The following is a 21,533-nucleotide window of genomic DNA, read 5'->3' as shown; positions in this document are numbered from 1 at the left end:
TTCTTTCTCTGTAAGGAGTGCAGATGGCATTCTATATGGGGATTGCAGTGTTTTTGCAAGCATCATTATGAACTTGGTCACAATCAGTGCACATTTATGTAACGTATTATAAAAATCAGACTATCTGAATAACATGGGATAAACTAAGAGCTGTATTGTCTTTCAAGTTCCACTGAACTGATGACTTCCAATCTCTCTCTGACAATGGTTTCCTCGAATGGATTGAATAGTTTGTGGTCTTGTGTTTAATGAACATTTTTTTTTAAAGAAAATTAGGAATTTCAACCCTTATATTGGCAAATGGGCAAAAAAGTCTCGAGTCATAAATAAACCAGCTTAACTAAAAATATTGTCAGATCTAATTTTGGAACCTCATACAGGAGGGACCTTACTTCACTCATGGCGCCAGCAACCAAACTCCTCAATCCAAAACCTGATTTTTGTCTTCCAATTTCAAAATGGCAGCAGCAAACAAACTCCTCAATCCAAAACCTGATTTTTGTCTTCCAATTTCAAAATGGTTGAGACTTTTAGATGTTGTAGTATCATCATTCATGCATGATGTTATGATGCTCAGGTTATACGAGTTCAGAAAGAGGAGCTCTGCAGTTTAAAGCTTTGCTGTCAGTCATGTAAAGAAGTTGCCTTAATTTGCTTCAGAACTTGCAAAGCTCCGAAAACAAATGTAGCTTCCAGCATTGAATGGGAGGAGTGCAATTGGTGATGATATTTTTAAAATCATGAAGTATGCAGACACTCTCTTATTCAAATGTGCTCTTCAGAACATAAAAACACAGAACCTGAACAACAGCCTACATTCACATTGTGGTCAGGTATCTGCCATTTGGGCAACAAACCACCATCTTCCAAAAGTTTCAGATTTGTTGCTAAGATGCAATCTGCTTTGATTCCTTTTGTAACACAGCAGTGTAAATGCATTCTTCGTCCTTATGTCACAATCCACCCTCAGTTACAAATCTGTGTCAATAATTTTGGTGTCCTGTGGTCTCATTGTTTTCAGTGGGAGAACAAAGCATCGTTCTAAGCATTGTCTCGAGTTGAATCAGATAGACGAGTCCCTGTCACCAAAATGAAGGAAAAAAAGCTAATCCAAATTAAAACAATTGTTAAGGTAACTGAACACTTCTGTTGCTTCAGTTGTAATCTACTGGGGGTAGGGGTTAGGTGCTGTTTTTGCTATGTGTAGCAATATGGTAAACACATTTCTTTTAAATACATTTATAATGTTGCTGCAAATAGTGGCAGAAATTCTTCATCCTTTGTCAGGAAATTTCAGTCTATAATTTATCAACAATTCCCCGAGGTAAAATCAGCTAATTGTCTCATGTTAATTTTCTGTAAATGTCATTTTTTTTTTGAGGAGGGTGAGGAAGAGAACATAGAATGTGGCAATGCTTCTTCTTCAAAGATGAAGGATAAGCTGAAGTAGCCAAGCATTTTTTAGTCTCTTGAGCAGCAACCTATAAATGATATTTTCTCTTTTTGCTCTTGTAGAAAACAATTAATTACCTGTAATTGTCCATAGGTAACCAATAAGAATATGACCATTTTACAACAGTTTGCTTGTAGGTTACCTTTTGAGAGAAATGTTCCATATTAGTTTTTCCCCATATACTGAACTGTCAGTTTTTTTTTTACAAAGTTTGTTTACATCTTTGATATTAATAGTAACAATGTACCCCATAATTTTTGTATTGCATACTAACAAGCTTCGTTTGGCAGTCTCTACATTACCTATGGTACAGCATTGTCGAAATAAAGACTTCAGGAATGTTGTTTCTGGTCCACCTGCTTTTACCATTGGTATCTTTTTGCTGCAGCAGCATCACTGCTGGATTCATTCTTGAATTATTTGAAGGTAGTAGTTTCTTTTGTTTCAGTAAACAAGACAGGTTAGTTGTACTCTTCGCTTTTGAAACAGTCCTGGCAGATAGCAACCTGTCCTTTGACATAATCTCGACATGGACAGATTCGACTGTAATGTTCATGTGATCCTGCACAGCTGAAGAGCAAGTAATCTGACTGAAGCAGGCACATTTGGTTCTGAGAGTTAAAGGCTGGCAGATACAGATCATTTTCCCTTTTTAAGGAATTGCAGTATATTCCATATCTACAAAAGAAAATAAATCATTTGCACAAATCTCATGTTGACTAATACACCTATAAAATCTCGTGTTACTCCCTGCTTGCCTTCAGAATATTTAGGAAAATACGGGACTTCACCCATGATGTTATGTCAAAGAATATATAAATCACCCTGTTTCCTGGGATCGTGGAAGAACACGCTGCAAAATAAAACTCAGTATCACTGCACGACTGTGTTTTTGGTTGAATCGTGTGTTTTTCTCACTGAAACATGCTGTTCTTTTAATGTTAAAGACTTAGTGTAACTGCAAGAATTAAGTCTGTTTCATAACACAATACAAGTAGGCGTGTGTTTCAAAGCAGTAACCCAAACTCTCCCATATACCCGTTGAGTGTTCACAGCAATGTAGGTTTGCACTGATTATATTGATGTTAGTATTGTCAATATAGCTAGAAGTGTTTGATTCTAAAGAGGTGTACTGCATTTATATGTTTCTTATTAATTTAAAACTGCTTTCTCAAACTTCTAATTTTTTTTTTAAGTGCTCAGAAAGTAATTACCTATACAGTACTATATATCTGCTGAAAATAACATTGATTTTCTCCTTTTGGATGGTGACAGGATTTGTTGGTGTACTGGTCTGCTTAATTCTGTGGCATCTCAACTGCTCAATCTTCCAATGGTAGCCAAATGTTAGCCTTATACTCATAAGAACATAAGAAATAGGAGCAGGAGTAGGTCATTTGGCCCCTCGAGCCTGCTCCGCCATTTAATATCATGGCTGATCTGATCATGGACTCAGCTCCACTTCCCTGCCTGTTCCTCATAACCCTTTACTCCCTTATCGCTCAAAAATCTGTCTATCTCCACCTTAAATATATTCAATGAGCCAGCCTCCACAGCTCTATGGGGCTGAGAACTCCACAGATTTACAACCCTAAGAAAAAATTTCTCCTCATCTCAGTTTTAAATTAATAAGAAGCATTATTCTGAGACTATGCCCTGTAGTTTTAGTTTCCCCCTATGAGTGGAAATATCTTCTCTGCATCCACCTTGTCGAGCCCCCTCATTATCTTATATGTTTCGATAAGATCACCTCTCATTCTTCTGAACTCCAATGAGCCCAACCTACTCAACCTATCTTCATAAGTCAACCCCCTCATCTCCGGAATAAACCTTCTCTGCACAGCCTCCAATGCAAGTATATCCTTCCTTAAATACGGAGACCAAAACTGTACACAGTACTCCAGGTGTGGCCTCACCAATACTCTGTACAGTTATAGCAGGACTTCTCTGCTTTTATACTCCATCCCCCTTGCAATAAAGGCCAACATTCCATTTGCCTTCCTAATTACTTGCTGTACCTGCACACTAACTTTTTGTGTTTCATGCACATTCATACAGAGTACAGCTACTTTGATTGGTTGAGTAGTTTCTTCTCTTTTTTGTAAACACAATGGCTGAAATTGTTCTCTTAATAAATAGGTAGCATGTGATTGTTATGACATTTCATTGTTTTTTTTCTTTAAAAAAATTAAGCTCCATTGACAAACTAGAATGAACCTTGCAGCTCTAGTCACTTCTGCTAAAGAACAAAGTTTTGCTCCAATAGAGATATTGTGGTAGCATTCCTGCCTGAGTTGGAAGGTTCTGGGTTCGAACCCCACCCCAGACAACTTTGGTAAGCAGAGACGAGCGTTCTGCTCTCTAAATACCGGGTTGACACCCAGTAGAGTATTCATGTCTGAGTGCAGTCTTCGAGTACTGCAGCTACACACTATTTCCTGTCCTTAGCTGTTGGCAAATTCCCAACGCCAGACCCAATATTAAATGAAGTCTCCCTCAAAATATCCTGCAATCCTATCTACAGAAATCCCGATTACATTTTGGTGTGCAGAAGTTTAATGTGTTTGTTGGTGTGTTTGGCACTTTTCTAATGTTCCCCATGCTATGTGTGTAAGTGCCCCACTACTAGTTTCAGGAGTAGTATTAGTGGATAATTACATAGCCTGCAGGTTTACAGAGGGCCTGTTATCTGCATCTAACACAAATGTACCTGCATCAGTGCCAGTGATTTAATTTACTGGAGTCGCTATGAGCTCATTGTTTTCAGAAGCAGTACCTACTTTACCTTGTACAGGGCTATGTGAAGTCATGTATTTGAAGCTAATATGAGTACCAGATGGCTACTTCTGTGCTACTCTACAGATGTCACTGCTGGAGGTCATTTCCTCATGAGCTTGACCAATCTAAGTGCTGAGTATCTACAATATCTTAGAATTCATCCCTCGTGGTTGCTTGTAACAATTATTCAAATGAATGAAACCAGAAATAATTGTATCTTAGAGTTTGAACCAAAAGCCTGTATAGCAGCAGTGGAAACATTTACGAGAGAGGATATGGCCAGTAGTTTCCACATGCTCAATGACAGTCTGTGGTGCAGACAACTATTGCTCCATGACATCACTGATGTTGCTGCTGTATCAGCCTATTTATGAAACAGGTCTCAACAAAAAAAATGTCCCTGTTACTTAAATCCCTGTAATTTGTTAATGCATGATATTGTAGGTTTATCACATTTATTTATCTGCCTTATGAATAACTTAACTTGTGATAAGGTAGCTCAACAAAGGTTGCTTTCTATCAAATCACTTGTACAACTATATGCACAAAAAATTATTCTGTTCTCCAGACAAGATCTGAAAGTAAAAATTCATCTATAACCAAGGTGTTGTGGTGATGATGTAAACGATAGAGCAGAACTCTTACCTCTTGAGCTCTGCCTCTTTGTTGAGATGGTAGAAGAAAGCAGGCTCACATATTAGTTGTTCTCTTTGGCAGACTTCAACACATGACTGGGAGGGTTTGGCCATTTTAACTGCAAGTGCACTCATTGGTGGCCATATTTCTTTTTGGCGGCAGAAATCCTGCAGTAAAGCCAGTAAGTTTACAATATCAGATTCTGAGCACACTCATTCAATGGGCTAGAAATTCAATTTTTGGTCAGAGCAGTATTTTTTTGCCAAAAATACCGCTATTACTCCGCTACAAGACCGAACATTTGAGATACAATGTACCCAGTAGTAAAGATCGGCGTTGGATTCGTGGTGCAAACCGCAATTTTTCGCAATTTTTCTCCGAGGCCGATACCGTTGCGAGTTGGGCCTATGGAGGAGGGGAAAACACCCCCAAAAAATTGCAAAAAACAAAAATAAATCATAAAACATTAACAAGGCACTTAACTGTCGAATCGCTGCAAAAGAATTAAAAAATAAAAGCCTAACTTACCTTTTTTCACAGGTCTTCATACCTACCGTTGTTCCAAGGGCTGTAACGCTGGTTTTCCCCAGGCATTTCTTTTCATCCTGCCTACAGGTGCGCTGCAAGCCAAATTTCTGGCGAAAGTGCTATTTCGAGTCTTGCACGCTGGCGGTCCACTCCACAGCGGTACTTAAAACTGCTGGCGCAAGACTTCTCAGAATTTCCCGGTGCGCCGTTTTATGCCAAAAACGGCGAAATAGCGACGAGAAAACGGGCGCAAGGTTGGGGAATTTCCAGACCATTAATAAGTGCAGTAAAGTGAACATCGAGAACCAGAGCTATGAAGGTGGTATGTGTTACAATTTTGGGTCTGCCCAAAATATTCTCTTGGGTACAGCAGTGCTGCCCATTCTTGCAAGCATTTTGAAGCATATTCAGCAATATGCCCATACTGTCCAATATCTAAATATGCAATAGTGTAATGTGGGGGTGTAACAATAGAACCCCACTGTGATCTTAACTGGATATCACATCTTTTACAAGTGCCTTCTAATCTCTGTGAAAGTGGACTTGAAACTTGTAACAATTCGTAGTATCTACCTGGGATACTGATTTACACTGATGATGGTGATTTAAAGGGCCAGAACTTGCAGTGGGTAACTATGGCGAACTAATAGCGTTTGCTGTCATTAACCCTTTGAAACTGACCACAACTTCAGGCTGTAGTGCATGCACATCCTAACGCAGAAATCCTGAAGTTGTAGTCAGTCATTCACTGTTCTGAAACAGTGAGATTTAAAAAAATGTCTAAATCAAAAGAACTTAAACTTGAATTAGCGAGGTTAGTGGCCAAATAGAAAGCGAAGGAGAGGGGTCCAGCTAAAAAAACATGAGTTTTAATTAGACCTTCACTAACGTAGACAGGAAGAAGTATGACAGCAAGACCAACGCAGATGGGAAAACGATCGACGAGAGGAATGCAAATTGCAGTAAGAGAGGGAACAATGCAAATTCAAAGTCAATGAAAAGAAGAAACAGCCCCAGTATGAGATCTACAAGAAGAAGAGCGAGCATTGCCATGCTCTCAAATTGGCAGAGAAAGATAAGTTAGTAACAAGTCCAATAATTGAAGGCATAGAACATGGGGCCTACCATTTTGTTAAATCAAATCTGATTCCAAATTCTAATGAGATGATATTAATAGTTTTTGCCAGGCATTTGAATTGTTATCCAGTTACCACATGTGCTGCCAACCTGGTGAAGCTACAACACAGGACTACATGCATGCTAAACAGTATGTTATAGACAGAGTTACGGGATCCCACAGCTTACAGATCAGATAAAGCTCTGCAGTCCTGCCACATTCAGTCGTGAAGGGTGGTGGACAATTAAACAACTTGACGGGAGGAGGAGACTCCATGAACATCCCCGTCTTCAATAATGGCAGAGCCCAGTACGCGAGTGCAAAAAAACTAGGCTGAAGCGTTTGCACCCATCTTCAGCCAGAAGTGCTAATTGGCCGATTCATCTCAGCTTCCTCCTGAGGTCCCCACAATAACAGATGCCAGTCTTCAGCCAATTTGATTCACTCCGCATGATATCAAGAAACGGCTGAGTGCACTGGATACAGCAAAGGCTTTGAGCCCCGACAGTATCCTGGTTGTAGCGCTGAAGACTTGTGCTCCAGAACTAGCCATGTTTCTAGCCAAGCTGTTCAAGTAAAGCTACAATACTGGCATCTACCTAACAAAATGGAAAATTGCCCAGATATGTCCTGTCCACAAAAAGCAAGACAAATTCAATCCCGCCCCATCAGCCTACTCTCAATCATCAGCAAAGTGATGCAAAGTGTCGTCGACAGTGCTATCAAGCAGCAGTTACTCACCAATAACCTGTTCATTGGATTCCGCCAGGAACACTCAGCTCGCGACCGCATTACAGCCTTGGTCCAAATATGGACAAAAAGCTGAATTCCAGGTGTGAGTGACATCAAGGCAGTACTGAATATGGCACCAAAGAGCCCTAGTATAGTTGAAGCCAATGGGGATTGGGGGAAACTCTCCACTGGCTGGAGTCATACCTAGCATAAAAGAATTGGTTGTGATTGTTGGAGGCCAAACATCTCAGCACCAGGACATTGGTGCAGGAGTTCCTCGAGTCAGTGTCCTAGACCCAACCATCTTCATCAATGAACTTCCCTCCATCATAAGGTCAGAAGTGGGGATGTTTGCTGATGATTGCAGAGTCTTTAGATCCATTCACAATTCCTCAGATAATGAAACAGTCCATGCCTGCATCCAACATCCAGGCTTGAGCTGATAAGTGGCAAGTAACATTTGCGTCACACAAGTGCCAGGCAATGACTATCTCAACTGGACTGGTTATATAAATACTGTGACAACAGGAGGAGGTCAGAGGCTAGGAATTCTGCAGCAAGTGACTCACCTCCCGACCAATGTTACCATGACTTTTTGGGTGTGCAGCCCCTTCAAAATATTGCACATGCGTTGTGTTTCCTATTTATAAGCCAGCGAGCTGGCTACTTGGGAGCTGCAGAGCGCTGCGTGGGCGAAGGGACCATTGCTTCTGATTCCCCAGAACCTTTCCACCATCTACAAGGCACAAGTCAGGAGTGTGATGGAATATTCTCCACTTGCCTGGATGAGTGCAGCTCCAACAACACTCAAGAAGGTCAACATGATCCAGGACAAAGCAGCCTGCTTGATTGGCACCTCATCCACCACCAACACTCACTCCCTCCACCACCGGCGCACCATGGCTACAGTGCACACCATCTACAAGATGCACTGCAGCAACTCACTAAGGCTTCTTTGACAGCACCTCCCAAACCCGCAATCTCAACCACTGAGATGTGCAAGGGCAGTAAGCGCATGGGAACAATATCACTAAGTTGCAGACCATCCAAACTTGGAAATATATCGCTGTTTCTTCATTGTCGCTAGAATGCCTTACTTACACATTACAACATAATTCTAAAAGGACAAAGAGTGTTAAAAAAACAAGTCTGAAGGCTCTGTGTCTCAATGCAAGGAGCATTCGTAATAAGGTGGATGAATTAACTGCGCAGATAGCAGTTAATGGATATGATGTAATTGGGATTATGGAGACATGGCTCCAAGGTGACCAAGGCTGGAAACTCAACATCCAGGGGTATTCAATATTCAGGAAGGATAGACAGAAAGGAAAAGGAGATGGGGTAGCATTACTAGTTAAAGAGGAAATTAACACAATAGTAAGGAAGGACATTAACTTGAATGATGTGGAATATGTATGGGTAGAGCTGCGGAACACCAAAGGGCAGAAAATGTTAGTGGGAATTGTGTACAGACCACCAAACAGCATTAGTGAGGTTGGGGATGGCATCAAACAGGAAATTAGGGATGCGTGCAATAAAGGTACAGCAGTTATCATGGGTGACTTTAATCTACATATAGATTGGGCTAACCAAACTGGTAGCAATATGGTGGAGGAGGATTTCCTGGAGTGTATAAGGAATGGTTTTCTAGACCAATATGTCGAGGAACCAACTAGAGGGCTGGCCATCCTAGATTGGATGTTGTGTAATGAGAGAGGATTAATTAGCAATCTTGCTGTGCGAGGCCCCTTGGGGAAGAATGACCATAATATGGTAGAATTCTTCATTAAAATGGAGAGTGACACAGTTCATTCAGAGACTAGGGTCCTGAACTTAAAGAAAGGTAACTTTGATGGTATGAAACGTGAATTGGCTAGAATAGACTGGCAAATGATACTTAAAGGGTTGATGGTGGATTGGCAATGGCAGACATTTAAAGATCACATGGATGAACTTCAACAATTGTACATTCTTGTCTGGCGTAAAAATAAAACAGGGAAGGTGGCTCAACTGTGGCTAACAAGGGAAATTAGGGAGTGTTAAATCCAAGGAAGAGGCATATAAATTGGCCAGAAAAAGCAGCAAACTTGAGGACTGGGAGAAATTTAGAATCCAACAGAGGAGGACAAAGGGTTTAATTAGGAGGGGGAAAATAGAGGATGAGAGGAAGCTTGCAGGGAACATAAAAACTGACTGCAAAAGCTTCTATAGATATGTGAAGTGAAAAAGATTAGTGAAGACAAATGTACGTCCCCTTGCAGTCAGAATCAGGTGAATTTATAAAGGGGAACAAAGAAATGTCAGACCAATTGAACAAATACTTTTGTTCTGTCTTCACTAAGGGAGACACAAATAACCTTCCAGAAATACTAGGGGACCGAGGGTCTAGCGAGGAGGAGGAACTGAAGGAAATCCTTATTAGTCAGGAAATTGTATTAGGGAAATTGATGGGATTGAAGGCCGATAAATCCCCAAGGCCTGATAGTCTGCATCCCAGAGTACTTAAGGAAGTGCCCAAGAAATAGTGAATGCATTGGTGATAATTTTCCAACATTCTATCGACTCTGGATCAGTTCTTCTGGATGGGAGAGTAGCTAATGTAACCCACTTTTTAAAAAAAGGAGGGAGATAGAAAACAGGGAATTACAGACCGGTTAGCCTGACATCAGTAGTGGGGAAAATGTTGGAATCAATTATTAAAGATGTATTAGCAGCACATTTAGAAAGCAGTGACAAGATCGGTCCAAGTCAGCATGGATTCATGAAGGGGAAATCATGCTTGACAAATCTTCTGGAATTATTTGAGTATGTAACTAGTAGAGTGGACAAGAGAGAACCAGTGGATGTGGTGTATTTGGACTTTCAAAAGGCTTTTGACAAAGTCCCACACAAGAGATTAGCATGCAAAATTAAAGCACATGGTATTGACGTGGATAGAGAACTGGTTGGCAGACAGGAAGCAAAGAGTAGGAATAAACGGGTCTTTTTCAGAATGGCAGGCTGTGATTAGTGGGGTACCGCAAGGTTCAGAGCTGTGAATCCCAGCTCTTTACAAAATACATTAATGATTTAGACAAAGGAATTGAATGTAATATCTCCAAGTTTGCAGATGACACTAAGCTGGGTGGCTGTGTGAGCTATGAGGAGGATGTTAAGAGACTGCAGGGTGACTTGGACAGATTAGGTGAGTGGGCAAATGCATGGCAGATGCAGTATAATGTAGATAAATGTGAGGTTATCCACTTTGGTGGCAAAAACAGGAAGGCAGATTATTATCTGAATGGTGACAGATTAGGAAAAGGGAAGGTGCAACAAGACCTGGGTATCATGGTACATCAGTCACTGAAAGTTGGCATGCAGGTACAGCAGGCAGTGAAGAAGGCAAATGGCATGTTGGCCTTCATAGCGAGAGGATTTGAGTATAGGAGCAGGGAGGTCTTACTGCACTTATACAGGGCCTTGGTGAGGCCACACCTTAAATATTGTATACAGTTTTGGTCTCCTAATCTGAGGAAAGACATTCTTGCTATTGAGGGAGTGCAGCGAAGGTTCACCAGACTGATTCCTGGGATGGCAGGACTGACATATGAAGAAAGACTGGATCAACTCGGCTTATATTAACTGAAATTCAGAAGAATGAGAGGGGATCTCATAGAAACATATACAATTCTGATGGGATTGGACAGGTTAGATGCAAGAAGAATGTTCCCGATGTTGGGGAAGTCCAGAACCAGGGGTCACAGTCTAAGGATAAGGGGTAAGCCACTTAGGACCGCGATGAGGAGAAACTTCTTCACCCAGAGTGGTGAACCTGTGGAATTGTCTACCACAGAAAGTTGTTGAGGCCAGTTCGTTAGATATATTCAAAAGGGAGTTAGATGTGGCCCTTATGGCTAAAGGGATCAAGGGGCATGGAGAGAAAGCAGGAATGGGGTACTGAAATTGTATGATCAGCCATGATCATATTGAATGGTGGTGCAGGCTCGAATGGCCGAATGGCCTACTCTTGCACCTATTTTCTATGTTTCCATGTTAACTTCTGAGAGTACCTTCACCTCACGGACCGCAGCGGTTCAGGAGGACAGTTAACCACCACATTCTCAAGGGCAATTAGGGATGGGCAATAAATGCTGGCCTTGTCAGCAACGCCCACATCCCATCAATAATATTTTTAAAAGTGAGACAAAAATGAATGGTTGAACCAACTCAACTTTGTTAACCAGAAAGACGCTCACGACATTTTCTCATGCCAATCCTGTCGACAGTATGGATTATGATAATGTAAAAAGGTGTTATTCTTGGTGGCCAAGACTTAATATCTGAACCATACAGGCAGCAATTTCAGAAACCGAGGAAGAACCCATTGTTTTTATAAAGAAATAATTAGCGAGCTCAAAAACATAAGGCAGATGTGGCTGGAAAATGAAAGCATAACAAACTATGAAGGTATTTGCCATTTAACACCAAGGGCCAGATTTCTGGATATAGTTCCAGATGACTGAATCTAGTTGCTTGATTAGGAGTATAAAACTCTCAAGTAGCATAGCTACTTGTGCTGAGCATTGTATTGTCTTGTGAGCAGAGATGAGCTTTTGCATGGTCTAATGCCATCTAATAGACAAATTGCTCAGTGAGCCAACTGCTCAGCCCAACCCAGGCAAGGACAGAGAGCAGCAGATATCAGAGTTCGAAAGACAATGATAGCTAGTTTAGAGTTTCCAGGAACATTCACATCTATCGAGGTGGACATGTTTCTATTCATGTGAGACCAGTATGAGGTGTCTGTTGAGAATATACCCTGAGTAAAGTGTGGTGTGGTGGTGTGGGGGGGGGGGGGGGGGGGTGGGGAGGAATTGATTTGATGGACATTGTCAGATCACTGAATGGGGGAGGAAAAAAAAATCAGAAGACAGCCCTCATATGCTGGGAACATAGAGGAAAAAAGGATAAGGGGGCACTTGGGCAGTCAAGCAGCCAACTAGGTCTGGGGAGAAAGTCTGGCCCAATGAGGGGAAACTCATTCTTCTCAAGCCCAGAGCAAGTCAGGATCAGAAGGTTAACCAGGAAAAGTTAAGGGAGCTTACAGATAGAGATAGTGAGGCATCATTTTATCAGTTCACAAGGAGAGTTATATAGTTAGTTGACTCAAGTTAAAGATTTGTTTGCATCTGTTACTCTGTACATTGATTTGCTATCTGTAAAAATAAAGCAGCCGAACAATTCATATCTAACCTTGTCTCACTAAAGTGTATCAGTCAGCGCTCAGAAAGATTGAAGAAGTACATGAGGACATATACAAAGACAGGACATCCACTTTATTACACCCGCAGTTACACTATTATATAGATATTGGGCAATAAGGGCGCAATATGGACTACTTATGGGAATGACCAGAATTGCTGTACCCGAGAGAATATATCAGACAGACATGAAACTTGTAACACTGGTACTTGTGTTTTTATCCTTTTCTATTGAAAAGTCTCAGCTCAGATCCTGCATTTCCCGTGGCAGCTCTGTTGAGTACCTGAACCCACCATTTGCAGAATTATGGGCCGAAGACAACTCTACCTTTGTCAGATCAAGTTAGGGCTCTGGCATACTGTTTTTTTAATCAGGCTATTAACACCATTGTTCCATTAAATTGAACATTTTCTACCCTTTAAAAAAAAAATGCAAGATTTGTTTGCATGATATTTCCTCACCAATTTTCTCCTCTGCCTCTTGAAGGTGCTGATTCCTTACTGGGGTATGTTGCCAAAAAAACAGACACCTTCCGGTACCTCACCCAAATGGCCAGAATTCATGTGTAAGGTTTGACAGTGTTAGCAGGTTAGTCCACCATGGGGGACATCACAGCTGAGCCTAATCCTGAACACAGCATGTGCACAGTTCCAGTGCAATTCATTAGGTTGCGAATAGGACTAGGCCAATATTCCTCAACTTAAACTGGCGTTGAAGCTAATATTCAATCTCTTATTGCTCAGCTGAGATCATCTATCTCAGCACAGATTGGAGATCTAACCCGCAACTTGCTGATCTGTATGACTCACCTAAACTCACCAAATCATTGGAGCACTTCAAATTATTTTTCTACATTTAATGTTTTTACTAACCAGATGCATTTGGAAATAATTTTTTTGACAATATTCTGGAGTTAAATAACAAACTTACTTGTTTTTCAATGAAAGCATTTATTCTTTCCAGCATTCCTTCACTTGTGAATTCATATGGTAAATATGGGTCAACCTGTTTTAAAAAATACTTTTATTATCAGCAGATAATCTCAATTATATTATCAACATAAAGAAGAAAGAATTTTCATTTATATAGCATTTTCATGACCTCAGGACATCCCAAAGCATGCTACATCCACAATTAGGTAATTTTTGAAGTGTGGCCACTGTTGTAAGGTAGGGAAACGTGGCAGCCAATTTGTGCACAGCAAGGTCCCACAAACAACAATGTGATAATGACCAGATAATATGTTTTAGTGATGTTGGTTGAGGGATAAATATTGGCCAGGACACCAGATGGAGGGCTCTTCTTCGAAATAGTGCCATAGAATCTTTTATATTCACCTAAAGGGGCAGACAATGCCTCGGCTTAACATCTCATCCAAGGACGGCACCTCAGATAGTGAAACACTCCCAGTGGAGTGTTCATCGAGACTTTATAATCAAGTCTCTAGTGGAGGATTTGAACCCACAACCTTCTGACTCAGAGGCAAGAGCGTCGTCATGGCTCCAGAAATCAGGTTTATACTACATCCATAATTCAGTAATGCCTTACAATACTAAAAATGAAATAGACATGCCAGTGCAGTGCTGAGGGAGTGCAGCGCTGAGTGAAGTGCCATCCTTCAGATGACTGTCACACTGAGGTCTCGTCTGCCCTCTCAGGTGGATTCCAACGTAATTTTCCTCCTTCATGTTTCAGATCCCCACACTTGATCACAGATATTGCTATGATATTCAGAGTTCCTTGATATATCTTAACCATGGCTCCCAGATTCTCAGACAGCAGGTGCTGATACTGGAAAATTGTTGCATCAGAGCCACTGGTGGAGGTGTGGGCTGGTGCTTGGGTTGGGGATTCCCTATCGGTACATGGTCTGTGGGGTGGTCCACAACTCTGGGGTCGACCCACCTTCTCCACGACATTCCCAGAATGTGGGAGCCTTCTCCTCTTAGCCAGATTTTCCATGCTTCCTACCCCCTCTGCTATTCTGCTGTAAACATTTACATCTCCTTTGGACCCATTTTTTCTTTATTTACTTGTCCCATTACCACCTCCTTTTGCTTTGTACCATCGTCCCTTGTGTCATTTAATCACACCTGCCCTCTACCCTATCACAGACCTCTCCTTCTTCCCTCCCCCATGTCCTTTTCCTTAGCTCTGTACTTGCTTAAAAACAGTGAATCTCTAACATCTTCCAATTCTGATGAAAGGTCATTGACCTGCAACGTTATCTCTGTTCCTCTCTCCATTCAGAGGGCTGTGAATCTTTGGAATTCTCTACCCCAAAGCGTGTGGATACTGAATCATTGAGTACATTCAAGGCTGAGATGGATAGATTTTTGGACTCTAGAGGCATCAAGGAATATGGAGATTGAGTGGGAAAGTTGAGTTGAGGTCAAAGATCAGCCATGATGGCGGAGCAGGTTTCAGGGACCTTATGGCCTACTTCTGTTCCTAGTTCGTATGTTATGTTCTTATATTTCACCTGCCTGACCTGCCGAGCATTTTCCAGCATTTTCTGTTTTTATTACAATGTAAGGTATGTGCTGCTTACCATTACAACAAAGGCAGAGTGTGCCCACCACTTGGTATTGTACAGCCATGAGAGACACAATCTGTCAGATGCCATCACTACTACTATTAAAGAAATGATCCATAATTAGCAAGAATGGCATAAGTACTATTCAACAAGAACTACATGTTAAAAAGTAAAATAATCCTGACAGTGAGGAAATGCTCAGGCCGAACTCATATTTTTGCCTTTAGAGGGAGCTGCAGAACAACAATTACAGGGAACCTTATTTTATACATTAACAACACTATTTGTATCCACTAGTTCCTCAGGAAAAGATCGATTACGTAACTTGAATCTTTACAAAGTATGGATGAATTATAGGAATTGATATTATTCCAGTGCAGCGGTGCACAACATACACCATCCTGTAAGACAAATATGGCTAACTATACATTTTGCAAGAATCTCCTGCCTAGTTTTAAAAATCTGTAAAATATTGATCTAACTAGATTCACAGTACATGCTACTGATTTATCATAGAAGAACGATACAGCACAGAAGGAGGCCATTCGGCCCATCAAGCCTGTGCCAATTCTTTGAAAGAGCTATTCAATTAATTCCATTTAGCAGCCCTTTCCCCATTGCTCTGCAAACTTTTCCCCTTCAAGTAATTATCCAATTCACTTTTGAAAGTTATTATTGAATCTGCTTCCACAACACTTTCAGGCAGTGCATTCTAAATTGTAACAACTCACTGCATTAAAAAAATCTCATCGTGCCTCTGATTCTTTTGCCAATTACCTTAATTCTGTATCCTCTGGTTACCAATCCTTCTGCCACTGGAAACAGTTTCTCCCTTATTTACTCTATCAAAATCCTTCATGATTTTGAACACTTCTATTAAATCTTCCCATAACCTTCTCTGCTCTAAAGACAACAATCCCAGCTTCTGTAGTTTCTCCACGTAACTGAAGTCCCACATCCCTGGTATCATTCTAGTAAATATCCTCTGTACCCTCTCTTAGGCCTAAAGTGGGATGCCCAGAATTGGACACAATACTCGAGCTGGGACATAACCAGTGATTTATAAAGGTTTAGCACAACATCCTTGCTTTTGCTTCAGTTTATAAAGCCAAGGATCCCAGAAACGTTAACATTCTTCTTAAATTGTCCTGTCACCTTCAAAGATTTGCGTACATACACCACCACCCCAGCAACCCCCCCTCCTCCTCCTCTCCCCCACACCCCCCTCCCCAGGCCACTGTTCCTGCAACCCTTTAAAATTGTATCATTCAGTTTATATTGCCTCTCCTGACTCTTCCAACCAATATGCATCACTTCACATTTCTCTGCCTCAAATTGCATCTGCCATGTGTCTGCCCAATTCACCAGTCTGTTTATACCCTCCTGAAGTCTGTTACTATCCTCCTCACTAACTATTACAATTCTGAGTTTTGTGTATCATAGCGTAGTCTTAAAACTTTCTAATTATGTCCTGTATACCCTAGTCTAGGTAAATAATATACATCAAAAAGAGCCATAGTCCTAATACTGACTCCTGGGGGAACACCACGGCATACTTCCCTCCAATCTGAAAAACAAAGGTTCACCACGACTCTCTACTTTCTGTCTCTTAGTCAATTTTGTATCAATGCTGTCACTGCCCCTTAAATCCCATGGGCTTCAATTTTGTGAACATAAGAAAGAGGAGCAGGCGGCCATATGGCCCTTCGCGCCTGCTCCATCATTCAATACGATCATTGCTGATCTTCGACCTCAACTCCACATTCTTGCCCGATCCCCATATCCCTCGATTCCCTCACAATCCAAAAAGCTAGCGATCTCAGTCTTCAATGACTGAGCATCCACAGGTCTCTGCGGTAGAGAATTCCAAAGATTCACAACCCTCTGAATGAAAATAAATGGCCGACCCCATATCCTGACACTATGCCCCCTAGTTCTAGACTCTCCAGCCAGGAAAAAAATCCTCTCAGCATCTACCCAGAAAGTCCTCTCAGAATTTTCTATATTTCAATGAGATCACCTCTCATTCTTCTAAATTCCAGAGAGTATAGGCCCATTCTATTCAATCTCGCCTTATAGGACAACCCTGTCATCCAGGGATCAATCTAGTGAACCTTCATTGCACCCCCAATAAGGAAAGTGTAATATTCCTTAGGTACGGAGACCAAAACTGTACACAGTAGTCCAGGTGTGGTCTCACCAAAGCCTTGTACAATTGCAGCAATGCTTCCTTACTCTTGTCAGCTGTGGCTCAGTGGGTAGCACACTTGCCTCTGAGTCAGAAGGTTGTGGGTTCAAGTCCCACTCCAAGAACTTGAGCACATAAAAAAAATCTAGGCTGACACTTTTGAATGAGACATTAAACCGAGGCCCCGTCTGCCCTGCCCTCTCAGGTGGACATAAAAGATCCCATGGCACCATTTTGAAGACGAGCAGGGGAGTTATCCCCAGTGTTTTGGTCAATATTTATCCCTCAATCAACATAACAAAAAACAGATTATCTGGTCATTAACACATTGCTGTTTGTGGGAGCTTGCTGCCGCGTTTCCCACATTACAACAGTGACTACATTCCAGAAGTATTTAATTGGCTGTAAAGTGCTTTGAGACATCCGGTGGTCATGAAAATTTAGCCCAATATCTATCTATCTTGTACACCAATCCCTTATAATTAAGGCCAACGTACCATTTGACTTCTTAATTGCTTGTTGTACCTGACTGTTAATTACCTGTGTTGTGTACAAGGTCACCCAAATCCCTCTGAACACCAACATTTAATAGTTTCTCATCGTTTAAGAAATATTCTGCTTTCCTATTCTTCCTACCAAAGTGAACAACTTCACATTTTCCCACATTATACTCCTACCCACTCACTTAACCTGTCTATATTCCTATGTAAACTCTTTGTGTCCTCCTCACAGCTTGCTTGCCCAGCTAGCTTCGTATCATCAGCCAGACTGGGCCTGTGGCAGGTGATGAGTGAAGCAAAACGAGGGAAAAACTTACTTAACCTCCTCCTCACCGATCTATCTGTTGCAGATGCATCTGTCCATGAGAGCATTGGTAACAGTGATGACCGTACAACCCTTGTGGAGATGAGGTCCCATCTTCACACTGAGGACACCCTCCATCATGTTGTGTGGCACTACCATCATGCTAAATGGGATAGATTCAGATCAGATCTAGCAATTCAAAACTGAGTATCTATGAGGCACTGTAGGCCATCAGCAGCAGCAGAAATGTATTCCACCACAATCAGTAACCTTATGACCCGGCATTTCTCTCACTCTACCATTACCATCAAGCCAGGGGACCAACCCTGGTTCAATGAGGAATGCAGAATAGGTCAGGAGCTCTACCAGGTATATCAAAGTGTGGTGCCAAATTGGGGAAATGGCAACACAGAACTACATGCATGCTAAACAACGGAAGCAGCATGCTATAGACAGAGCTAAGCAATCCCACAATCAACGGATTAGATCAAAACTCTGCAGTCCAGCCAGATCCAGTCAAGAATGGTGACAGACAATGAAACAACCAACGGGAGGAGGCGGCTCCATGAATTTCCCCATCCTCAAAAAAAGGCTGAAGCGTTTGCAACCAACTACAGTCAGAAGTGCCAAATGGATGATCCATATCAGCCTCCTCCTGAGATCCTGACCATCACAGAAGCCAATCTTCAGCCAATTCAATTCACTTCATGTGATATCAATAAATGGCTGAGCGCACTGGATAGAGCAAAGACGATGGGCCCCGACAATACCCTGGCTGTGGTGCTGAAGACTTGTGCTCCAGAACTAGCTGCGCCTCGAGCCAAGCTGCTTCAGACAGCTTCAACACTGGCATTTAACCGACAATGTGGAAAACTGTCCAAGTATGTCCTGTCCACAAAAAGGACAAATTCAATTCGGCCGATTACCGCCCCATCAGTTTACTCTCACTCATCAGTAAAGTGATGGAAGGTGTCATCGACAGTGCTATCAAGCAGCACTTACTCACCAATAACCTGCTCACCGATGATCATTTTGGGTTCCGCCAGGACCTCTTGGGTCCAGACTTCATTTCAGCCTTTGTCCAAATATGGACAAAAGAGCGGAGTTCCAGAGGTGAGGCGAGAGTGACTGCCCTCAACATTAATGCATCATTTGACTGAGTGTGGCATCAAGGGGCCCTAGTAAAATTGAAGTCAGTGGGAATCAGGGATAAAACTCTTCACTGACTAGAGTCATAGCTTGCACAAAGGAAGATCGTTGTGGTTGTTGGAGGTCAATCATCTCAGCCCCAGGATATCGCCGCAAGAGTTCCTTCGGGCAGTCTTCTAGGCCCAACCATCTTCAGGTTCTTCATCAATGACCTTTCCTCCATCATAAGGTTAGAAGTGGGGATGTTTGCTGATGATTGCACAGTGTTCAGTTCCAATTGTAACTCCTCAGATAATGAAGCAGTCCATGCCTGCATGCAGCAAGATCTGGACGACACTCAGGCATGGCCTGAAAAGTGCCAAATAAAATTCTGCACCACATAAGTGCCAGGCAATGACCATCTCAAACAAGCGAGAATCTAACCACCATTCCTTGACATTCAACGGCATTACCATCACCGAATCCCCCAGCATCAACATCCTGGGGGTTACCATTGACCAGAAACTTAACTGGACCAACCACATTATGCTGTAGCAACAAGAGCAGGTCAGAGGTTGGGTATTCTCTGGTGAGTGTCTCTCCAAAGCTTTTCCACCATCTACAAGGCACAAGTCAGGAGTGTGATGGAATACACTCCACTTGCTTGGATGAGTGCAGCTCCAACAACACTCAAGAAGCTCGACACCATCCAGGACAAAGCAGCCCGCTTGATTGTTACCCCATCCACCACCTTAAACATTCACTCCCTCCACCGGCACACTGGCTGCAGTGCGTACCATCTACAAGAGGCATTGCAGCAACTCGCCAAGGATTCTTCGGCACTCCTCCCAAACCACGATTTCTCCCACCTCACCTCGAAAGACAAGGGATCACCATCACCTGCAAGTTCCCCTCCAAGTTACACACCATCCTGACTTGGAAATATATCACCGGTACTTCATCACTGGGTTAAAATCTTGGAACTCCCTCCTAACAGCACTATGGGAGTACCTTCACCACATGGACTGCAGCGGTTCAAAGGCGGCTGCTCACCACCACTTTCTCAAGGGCATTCAGTGATGGGCAATAAATGCTTGCCTGCCGACGACATCCACATCCCAGGAACAAATATATTTTTAAAAAACTTTCATACATTACACTTGGTCCCTTCATCTAAGTCATGAACATAGCATGTAAATAGCTGAGGCCCAAGCACTGGTCCTTGTAACAGCCTGCCAACCTGAAAATGACCAGTTTATTTCTACTGTTTTCTGTCCTTTAACCAATCCTCAATCCATGCTAATATATTACCCCGAACCACATGAGCTCTTATCTTGCGCAACAACTTTTTATGCTGCACCTTATCAAGTGGCTTTTGAAAAGACATATACTCCATCCACCAGTTCCCTTTTATCTAAAGCTTTTTGAATGTCCATATATACAACATCAACTGCACTACCTTTATCAACCTTCTCCATTACTTCATCAAAGAACTCACTCAATCAAGTTAGTCAAACACAATTTGCCTTTAACAAATCTGTGACGGCTATCATTTATTAACCCATATTTTTCCAAGTGAAAATTAATTTTGTCTTGGATTATTGTCTCTGAAAGTTTCACATTACAGACATTAGGCTGACTGGCCTGTAGCAAACCTCCCGTCCTCTGGTACCACTCATCTAAAAATAATGTGAAGGTTGTTGCCAGAGCTCTGCTATCTCTACCCGTATTTCTCTCAGCAACCTAGGATAAATCCCATCCAGACTGGGTGACTTTTCTACTTTGAGCGTTGTCAACCCTTTAAGTACGTCCTTTATATCTATTTTATCCGATCCAATTTTTCTACTGCATCCTTCTTCAGTGAATACAGATAGAAAGTACTCATTTAAGTTCTCTGCCATGCCCTCTGTTATGTTGAGAATAACTCCACAAGACTGTATGCTGTAAGCTTATGCTGGAGTGACCTGAGGCTCTTTAATCAAACTCCAAAGTGCCGAAGCAGCATGGCAGACAATCTTGTATACTTGCTTGCACGAGGTGTGCAGGTGACCCTTGGGTCTCTAACAGGTGCACCCCCTAGTGGCAAGTCTTACACGATTATAAAGTTTACATACCACACACACACACAAAGTCTGATACAAGTTATTTACAAGTTATTGCGATCCGGGGCTCTTCGTTCCCGGGTTGATCACCGGAGTTGAAGTCCTGCCATGGGTGAGTTGGTCGGATCATTGCTGCACTGCAGCGCGGCTGGTCAGATCGGACTGTCAGGAATGGTGGGTTCATCCTCGTGATTGACAGCAAGGTCGATTGCTGGTTGGGTGTGTGTTGGTGGATCAATGATAGTAATATCCTCTTTAAACTGTTCTTGGTTGTCAGTGAATCGCAGTTT

The 21,533-nt window shown here is 42.0% G+C and overlaps 1 protein-coding gene across 4 annotated transcripts in view; it reads right to left on the bottom strand.

Moving 5' to 3' along the window:
- Window positions 1–1,303: 1,303 nt before the first annotated feature.
- The window catches only part of LOC139264450 (alpha-1,6-mannosylglycoprotein 6-beta-N-acetylglucosaminyltransferase A-like), a 157,382-nt gene continuing 137,152 nt past the window's right edge, over window positions 1,304–21,533 (bottom strand). For all 4 annotated transcript variants that reach the window (XM_070880948.1, XM_070880949.1, XM_070880950.1 and 1 more), the window contains 3 exons: window positions 13,416–13,490; window positions 4,877–5,034; window positions 1,304–2,131 (listed from right to left, as the gene is read on the bottom strand). In XM_070880948.1, the coding sequence (XP_070737049.1) occupies window positions 1,915–2,131; window positions 4,877–5,034; window positions 13,416–13,490 (450 nt within the window). In that variant the 3' untranslated portion in view covers window positions 1,304–1,914. The remainder of the gene's footprint in view (window positions 2,132–4,876; window positions 5,035–13,415; window positions 13,491–21,533) is intronic.

The sequence above is a fragment of the Pristiophorus japonicus genome, chromosome 5 (genome assembly GCF_044704955.1).
Source record: "Pristiophorus japonicus isolate sPriJap1 chromosome 5, sPriJap1.hap1, whole genome shotgun sequence".
NCBI classification, from domain to species: domain Eukaryota; kingdom Metazoa; phylum Chordata; class Chondrichthyes; family Pristiophoridae; genus Pristiophorus; species Pristiophorus japonicus.
This window is presented reverse-complemented; position numbering and strand designations above follow the sequence as displayed.